General features: G+C 46.7%; 1 protein-coding gene across 1 annotated transcript; it reads right to left on the bottom strand.

The window, feature by feature from the left end:
- Positions 1-345: 345 nt before the first annotated feature.
- On the bottom strand, positions 346-1,998 carry LOC307203909 (uncharacterized protein). Its single transcript, XM_079955178.1, has 2 exons — positions 858-1,998; positions 346-697 (listed from the first exon to the last, which is right to left on the bottom strand). Exons 1-2 carry the CDS (start codon positions 1,854-1,856, stop codon positions 689-691), a joined length of 1,008 nt encoding a protein of 335 aa, XP_079811304.1. The 5' UTR covers positions 1,857-1,998; the 3' UTR covers positions 346-688.
- Positions 1,999-9,182: the final 7,184 nt, after the last annotated feature.

Genomic DNA, 9,182 nt, shown 5'->3' on the forward strand with positions numbered 1-9,182 from the left:
AACAGTACTTCTGTCTTGTCAGGATTCAACCTCAATCTGTTAGCCGCCATCCAACCTCCAACCGCCTCCAGGCACTCACACAGGACCTTCACCGCCTTCACTGGTTCTGATTTAAAGGAGAGGTAGAGCTGGGTGTCATCTGCATACTGATGAACACCCAGTCCAAACCCCCTGATGATCTCTCCCAGCGGCTTCATATAGATGTTAAAAAGCATGGGGGAGAGGACGGAACCCTGAGGTACCCCACAAGTGAGGGCCCAAGGGTCTGAACACTCATCCCCCACCACCACTTTCTGAACACGGCCCAGGAGGAAGGAGCGAAACCACTTTATAACAGTGCCCCCAGCTCCCAGCCCCTCTAGATGGTCCAGAAGGATGTTATGGTCGATGGTGTCAAAGGCCGCTGAGAGATCCAGCAGAACTAGGAAACAGCTCTCACCTTTGTCCCTAGCCCGCCGGAGATCATCAACCAGCGCGACCAAGGCAGTTTCAGTCCCATGGTGAGGCCTGAATCCCGATTGGAAGGGATCCAAATGGTCCGTTTCCTCCAGGCGTGCTTGGAGTTGTTCAGCAACCACCCGCTCAATCACCTTGCCCAAGAATGGCAGATTTGAGACTGGGCGATAGTTGGCCAAATTGGCCGGGTCTAAAGATGTTTTTTTAAGAAGCGGTTTAATGACCGCCTCTTTCAGCGGGTCTGGGAAGGCTCCCTCACAGAGGGAAGCATTCACCACCCCGCAAAGCCCATCGCCCAGCCCTTCCCGGCTCGCTTTTATCAGCCAGGATGGGCAAGGATCAAGGAGACAGGTGGTCGGTTTCACTCATCCAAGCAGCCTGTCCACATCCTCGGAGGTAACAGATTGGAATTGATCCCATATAACAGGACCAGACAGAACTCTAGCACTCTCCTGCCCTGGCCCTGCTCCCACTGTGGAGTCTACCTCCTTCTGAATCTGAGCGATTTTATCTGCAAAAAACTTTGCAAAAGCATTGCAGGAGATCTTGGGGTCCCTACCAGGCCCCGGTGGTACAGGTGGTTCCGATAAACTGCGAACCACCTGAAAAAGTCTCCTGCTGCTGTTTTCTGCAGATGCAATGGAGGCGGCGAAGAAGGCCCTCTTCGCCGTCGCCATTGCCACTTGGTAGGCTCGACGTTGAGCTCTAACCCGTGTCCGGTCTGATTCAGAATGAGTTTTCCGCCACCGGCGCTCTAGCCGTCTCAACGATTGTTTCATCACCCTCAGCTCCGGGGAAAACCACGGGGCTGTCCAGGCTCCATGCAATCGGAGAGGGCGCTTCGGAGCCAGACAGTCAATAGCCCTGGTTAACTCCACATTCCAGCGTGCCACCAGGGAATCAGCTGAAAGGCCATCAACTTGGGATAAAGCATCCCCTACCACTCTCTGGAAGCCAATTGGATCCATTAAGTGGCGGGGGCGGACCATCCGAATCGGTCCCACCTCCCTGCGGAGGGGAAGGGTTGCGGAGAAGTCCAGTTGCACCAGGAAGTGATCTGACCATGGCACTTCTTTTGTTTCGCTTTTAGTTAATGTCAGATCACCAACATCCGTAGAGGTAAACACCAAATCTAAGGCATGTCCGTGGCTATGAGTTGGGCCAGACTTATTCAGGGACAGCCCCATGGAGGCCATGCTTTCCACGAAGTCCCGAGCGGCCCCTTGTAAGGTCGTGTCGGCATGGATGTTAAAATCCCCCAGGACAACCAAGCTAGGTGTCTCCAGGAGCATATCCGCCACGACCTGAAGCAGCTCGGGCAGGGAATCCTTGGTGCAGCGGGGAGGTCGGTACACCAGTAGGAATCCTGTACTGCCCCTATTGCCCAACTTCCAGAACATGCACTCAGAAAACTGGGTCTTCCCAATAGGACGCCTGGTGCAGACTAATGACTTCCTAAAAATCACTGCAACCCCCCCTCCCCGCCCACATGACCTGGGTTGCTGTGCGTAAGAGAAACCTGGTGGGCAGGCAGCGGCAAGGACAGGCATCATTGCCAGTGTCGAGTTCCTTTAGGAAGCAATGCATTTTTCCCAACAATGGGCAGCTACTGTTTCTCACTCACAGTTTCTGTGCGTACTGTTGCAGTCTGAAGACTGCCCTTCCCTTCTTGGCTGCCTTCCAGTTCCATTAGCAGAGCAGGTAAGGGTGGAAAGGAGCTAGCCAGAAAGGGTAGATGTCAAGCACCACTGGAGTGCTTCTGTACCAGTCAGCCCCTATTCTTTGGAGCAAACCTAGCTGACAATGCTGCTCTGTTAGCTTTTACTTCTTTTCCAGCTTGGAGTACCAGATCAAAATGGAAGAAGACATTCCAGAATGCTGAGCTTTGACTGCCTTATACTGCCTTATATTGAGTCTGAAAAGGTTCCCTATCCCTGCTCTTCCCTGACTCACAGGGACTCACCTAGGTTGTAGACCAGAAGTCTTTCCCAGCCCTACCTGGAGATGCCAGGGAGTCAACCTGCGACCTCTGGCATGGAAAGCAGGTGCTGTACCCCTGGGCTTCAGCCACTACCCTTCAGCATGCTGCGGGCATAAGGACATTTGAGGAAAATACCCCCAACTCCGAATGACAGGTAGGATGATCAGACAGACTATAAGGACAACAGTTGTGTAGAATTGTGGTTTTTGGTTAGTTCAGTTATTCTTAACTCCTGCATGAGAAGCAATACTTGGACAAAGGTCCAGCCCAGGGCCTTAGTGGTCGCCCTAATGATAGGATAGCATTTGACTCATGAAAGGTCATTTTCTTAGCTGCTTCCAGCATGGGGTCCTCTGCACACTCTGACATCCAGCTGTGAGGGCCATGTTGAAGCTGTCATGGGGAAGTTCTTGTCACACCAGAACTCTCTACAGAGTTTTTGCACACTGTTGATCCACAGTGGTCAGTGGTCAGTACTGGCCTTCTCACTGTTGCCTCAAGACACATTATCTGCAGATGTACCAGCACACCCAGAGGGCAGTATGGAAGTGGTTATGAATAGAGGCCCTTACAATTTCTGAGTTCCAATCGTTGATCAGCTGTAAATACCCTTGACACTTGGTGTAAGTCACACACAATTCTTCGTCTGTAAAATGGGAATTGTGGTGACCTTCCTCATAAGCTTGAATTATGCAAACACACACACAAACCCAAAAACCAGCACTGTTACCTTAAGGCTTGAGGATAGGGTAGATAGTTCTAATTTTAAATTAAAACTACAGAACTGAGCTGCTCCAGAAATGAAAAATGGTTCCTTTAAAGTATCCCTGGCTATTTCGCTTATGGGAATTGTAGCCCACAACGTCTGAAGCGCACTGTATTGGCTACCCTTGCCTTAAAGCAAGAGGTATTTTGGAACTTAAAAACAGTAGTATGCAAAGTGAATCAGGGTTTGTGGATCATGGATGACTTGATAGTCAGGAGCAGCACCTGGTGATCCTAAAAATAATAATCAAAGTTGTTCAGACTGTGTGTGTTGTTCTGTCCTATTAATCTTTTGATGTTGATGTGTGAGCTTTCTTCAGCTGCATTTTGGTATGCTGAGTTCAAGCAACAACAACAAATATCTAACCTTTTAGGTACCACAGCATCAAGCATTCATCATCACTACTGTTGATGAAGCAAAAAGCTGGCCTATCTTGGGGGGGATGAGGAATCTCATACTTGATTAAAGGGAGCCTCAGCTTGCAAGGTTTTCTAGCAATGAAGCTGGTCAATAAATCAATTAAAACCATCTCTGATTGAAATCTCTCCAAATGGTGTCATAGAATGTGTTTATCTCTCCTAGTAACAACTTTGGATCAGGGAAGTAAAATTGACGCCAATCGCAGCGGAAACAAGCCGTTAGATGGAATGTAGTTAATGTTGGGAATTTCCAAAACTGCTCCACAATGAATTGCTCCCTTTCTTTTCCTCACAGTCCATTTGATCTTTAGAGACTGCTATGCAGAACTGGTTGGTACAACCACAAACAATGCAGCAGAATATACAAAACTGCCAGAAGAGTGTTTGTTTACGTTGGTGTATTTAGCTATCTCTGGCACAGACATCTTGCAAAATCTGGTTCTCTGAGTACAGGATTTGGAGCTTGTAGGAATGGGGTGTGATTTTCATAATGCTTCTGTAAACGACGAGTGGGGGAATCCTACTGTGGAATCCTACTGGAATCCTACTGCATCTTGAGATCCTGGGACGAAAGGTGGGATATCAATGTAATAAGTAAATAAATAAAAACAATGCCAAGATTGGTGCTAGGTGGGCTACCCTGGAAGAGCATTCCATGCAGTTTGCCTCCTCCCATTTCCTTCTGTAGAAGATTGGACACGGGAAGAAGAATGACCCATCCTACCACATCCCACTAGGGCACCTTAAAGCTGAATAGCAATGATTACCGTATTTTTTGTTCCATAAGACGCACTGTTTCCCTCCTAAAAAGTAAGGGAAAATGTGTATGTGTCTTATGAAGCGAATGCTGACAGGCATGCTGACAGGGCTTCTCCCACCTCGTAGAAAAGCCCACAAGAGCTCCCTTTAAAGAGCGCGCGGCTCTTGGCTGGCTTTTGCGGGAGGTGGGGGAAGGGACAGAGGGCAGCTTAGCCGCACGCAGCCTCTTCCGGGCAGGGGGAGCCTTCATCTCGCTGCCCGGGAGAGGCTTCGGCGTCTGTCCCAGAAACAAGAACAGCAAGAGGCTATCCCAGAAGCCAGATCCCTCTTAGTGTTCTGGCTTCTGGGATTCAGAATATTTTTTTTCTTGTTTTCCTCCTCCAAAAACTAGGTGAGTCTTATCGTCTGGTGCGTCTTATAGAGCAAAAAATACGGTAGGTGCTGCAGAATTGTCCACCCTTTACTGCAGTATGACAGGACCCTTAGAGATTTTCACAAGTGCAACAAAATGTCATTCTTGACCATTAAAAAAGAAAGGAAGGTGGAGATTAGTAGTTGGTGTTTCTGCCACTCTGAAATGTCCTGCCCCAGCGTCTATTTTGCATTGCCTCGGGGTAACTTTCAAAGGCACTCATCTCACTCTTCTTCCGCCTTCCTCCTTGAGGAATGAATATGACACAACAGACAAAGGGAAAGAAAGTTGGTGGAAAAGTCCCTTGGAAGCAAGCAGAAGAGCATACAGGAAATGGCCTGTGAAACAGTCCCATTCCAATGAGACGGAAGGAACACACAGCCTACCCATGGGTTGCTCCCATTGCTGCTGGAAAAACCCCCACATACCATCAACTTCGCGCTTTTAGTTTGAGAACGTGCTACCTCTTTTAATGGTTGGGATGGGCAGATCGCTGTCTCCTGGTTGACTTCTGGGTTATTTACAGTAGGAGATTCTGACTGCCACCTTTCAAATCAGACGGCTAAAATTGTGAAAGCATGGGCTGACTAGGAATGGATGTTTGTGCCCAAGAACTGCAAGCTCAGTTTAGTTCTAGACATTGAATCAAATCCCATTTCCCGGCAACTGTTCAAATGAACCAAGTTCTTTTATTCTCCATGTCCACATTTTGAACCTGGCTCTTATTATTGGATCAGGATTTTATTTTATTTTACAAAAATGTAAAGTTAGGGTTGCCGTATAATACATCCAGAATTGACATCCAGGGAGAATTTCTGAAAGGTGGCACTTTGTCCAGTCAATCTAAAAAGTGGCAAGTCAATTGAAAAATCACATTTTAGGGGCGTATTTGAGGTCTTCCTATAAAAAGCTCAGCAACTTTTGGGGTGTCCTGGTATTTACTTTTTGAAATATGGCAACCCCAGATTCCTCAAACATGAAGTCTGCTCACCCTAGGCTAAGTCATAGGAGCATAGGAGTCTGCCTTATACCAAATCAGACTATTTGGCCATTGAGCCAAGTACAGATTGCTCTGACTGGCAGGCACTGGCTCTTCCTGGTCTCTTTAATTCTAAGAACTAAACCTAGGGCCTAGCACATGCAAATCATGTGTCCTATGGCAGAGTGAACTAGATTTAAAAGGGTTGGGTCTAATGGTGTTGCTCAACTGACAGTTAGTTTTCCATCAACAGAATTGGGGAAGAAAGCAATTTGGGGGGGGGTTAAGAGGGCTGGAGAGGACAGCGGTGCCAATCTGAATAAAATATTGGGGCGGGGCAGGTAAGCCCCACCCCACATAAACAATCACAAGACATGGTATGCACACACCATTTGAATGGCAATGCCCATCAACTGGGGGGTGGGAGGGTTCAGCCTTGAATAGTTTATGGGGGAGCCCAAAAGGGCCTTGGCCCCTAGGAATTGGCTCCTATGGGAAAGGAAGAGGGACTTCCACTGTGTACACAGAAGTATGTTGTAGGAGTGCAGCTGCAGCACTGGATACAGCCCATTTGGCATTTTGCTGTCCATTTCTTCTGCTATCCTAAGGCATAGCACGAGTTACTGGAGGAAGCCTCCAAGTGGTGTTGCTCCACGTGGCAGGTCATAACATTTGTAAGTCACTTTTACAGCCTCAGTCTGTAAATGAAGGATCTTCATAACAAGCACCAAAACGTGTGGTTTTCCAGGCTTACATATAACACAGGGTCTCACAGACATAAAGTTCCGCCTCAGAGAAACGGGATTTGGTAGGCATTTTATGGGGCTGTAGTTAATGAAATAGGGACACGGCTGGTGCTGTGGGTTAAACCACTGTGCTTCTTGGATTTGCCGATTGGAAGGTTGGCGGTTCGAATCCCCATGATGGGGTGAGCTCCCATTGTTCGGTCCCAACTTCTGCCAACCTAGCAGTTCGAAAGCACGCAATGCAAGTAGATAAATAGGTACCACTCCGGTGGGAAGGTAAACGGCGTTTCTTAGTCATGCTGGCCACATGACCCAGAAAAACTGTCTGCGGAAGCGGACAAACACCGGCTCCCTCAGCCTGTAAAGCGAGGTGAGCGCTGCAACCCCAGAGTCGTTCGCGACTGGACTTAACTGTCAGGGGTCCCTTTACCTTTATCTAGTTAATGAAATAGCTATGAGGGTGTTGATAACAGCTGGTCAGAGGAGGAGGGTCTGCAGAAGATATCCAAGTACTATTAGTGGTCAAACTTTGTAAGGAGAAGAGGCATTGTCTGTTGTTCTCCCTGACATCTTAGTTTTCTATGTGCAAGGATTTCTTTGCTTGTGGAAGAACATTAAATTATGTGAGCCACATCTACAGATCTCCCCCTTCCCCCACTCTGCTCTTTGTGAGAATTAGGCCTTTGCTGAACTAGGGAATTCCCAGGACATGGCTTCCTTCCTCCTCTTCAGTGCTGACTTGAAGAAATTCAATCACTTTGACATTATAGTGCAATAAAATTTTCTTAAGGCAAAATGCCATTATATTTCCCTCTTTGGTGTTGCAGCTGTTACTGTGGAGGTTTAGGACAAAATTCTTTCAGCATTTTTGGTCAGTTCTCAAGAAAAAGATTAAGAAGATAGTCAGCGTTTCATCAGACTGAGAGCCAATGCTGATGTAATATCTTACTTTGTAAGCAGCAGGTATCTCTTATTCTTAGCAAAAGGCTCCAAGAAGATTTAATTTATACACACTAGCAAGGTGTTATTTGAAAGTCCCAAGTGTAAATAGATGCTACTGGCATTTAATGTGACCAGAAGGTGTATGTAGACCCTGTAAGTTAGAGTGAAATATTTCTGTGTGGTCCAAATAAAGAAGTAAGCTGACTAGCCCACTGTGCCCAAGTTTCTTCTGTGATGTCAGAGCATGTAAGCCAATAGCAGCAGAGGGACTATGATGTGCTGGGCCTGCAGGAAGCCCTCTGGTGTGACAGTGCTTCTTGCAAACCTAGGAGGAATCAGTGGTAAGATTACTAAACGAAGAAAAAGAAGATCCAGGTCAGCCATGAACCTCACTGGGTGACTTTGGTTCTCTCGAAGCTACCAACATGAGTTTGACCAAACTGCAGGAGGCAGTGGGAGACAGGAGTGCCTGGCGTGCTCTGGTCCATGGGGTCACGAAGAGTCGGACACGACTAAATGACTAAACAACAACAACAACCTACCCCCATGGGCATAGCCAGGATTTTTGTGGGGGGGGGACTTTTGTTAGGGGGGGCAGAACTTGATATTCATATTCATTTGATTTGAACTGATTTTGATTTATTTGGGGAGCAGCTGCCCACCCCCACCCCCCTTGGCTACATCCATGCCTACCCCCCAATATTAATGTGAGGAAAGAAGGTGATGGTTGTGCAAAACCTTGTGCTCCACTTTGAGCTTCTTTGGAAGAAGGGTAGGTTAGAAATATAGATTAAAATAATATAATGGTAAACTACAAATAGCTCCTCAAAAGAGAATGGACAGGTAGAGAAGGTGGGGCAGAGCAGAAAATTAACAAATTTGAATGTTTGATACAGTGGTACCTCGGGTTACAGATGCTTCAGGTTATAGACGCTTCAGGTTACAGACTCCGCTTACCCAGAAATAGTACCTCGGGTTAAGAACTTTGCTTCAGGATGAGAACAGAAATCACACAGCATCGGTGCAGCAGCAGCAGTGGGAGGCCCCATTAGCTAAAGTGGTGCTTCAGGTTAAGAACAGTTTCAGGTTAAGAACAGACTTCCGGTACGAATTAAGTTCTTAACCAGAGGTACCACTGTAATGTCTATAGTTCATTATACTAACAGGTCCCAAAATCTGCATATATTGTGTATATATTAGTGAGGTAGGAGAGCTGAAAAAAATTCACATCTGGAAACCAATCCCCCCCCCCTGTTGGTTTCAAATAGTGCATGGGTAGATGAGTCTAAAAAGCCCAGGTCACAAATTTTCATGGTCCTCTAGCGGCTGTGGTGGCTCATTTATCAGAAGCAATGTATTTAGTGTTTTTTTTTTTTTTAAATAATTTTTTATTGACAGGCCAATCACATCATATTATTCAAATCACATTGGTTCCAAATTATACAGCCAAATTTTTAAATTTTTGGGGAGTACCCATATATCAAGCTCCGCACGAGTCCAAAATTCTGGCTATTTCCAGCCTTCACTTATTTTACTGCATTCATTAATCAGTTCTATCCAGTCCAAACCAGATAGTTCTTTGTATATTTTCTTCATCTTGTTGTTATCGTATTCCTTTCCTTGCGATCTCTGATGGTTCTCATAAGCCAACTAAAAGCTGGTTTCTCCTCTGTGTGGGTTTAGTCCAGGACAGCCCTGTTCGGCACCTCCATAGACAAAATT

Source organism: Podarcis cretensis (genome assembly GCF_951804945.1).
Source record: "Podarcis cretensis genome assembly, chromosome: 1".
NCBI lineage: Eukaryota > Metazoa > Chordata > Lepidosauria > Squamata > Lacertidae > Podarcis > Podarcis cretensis.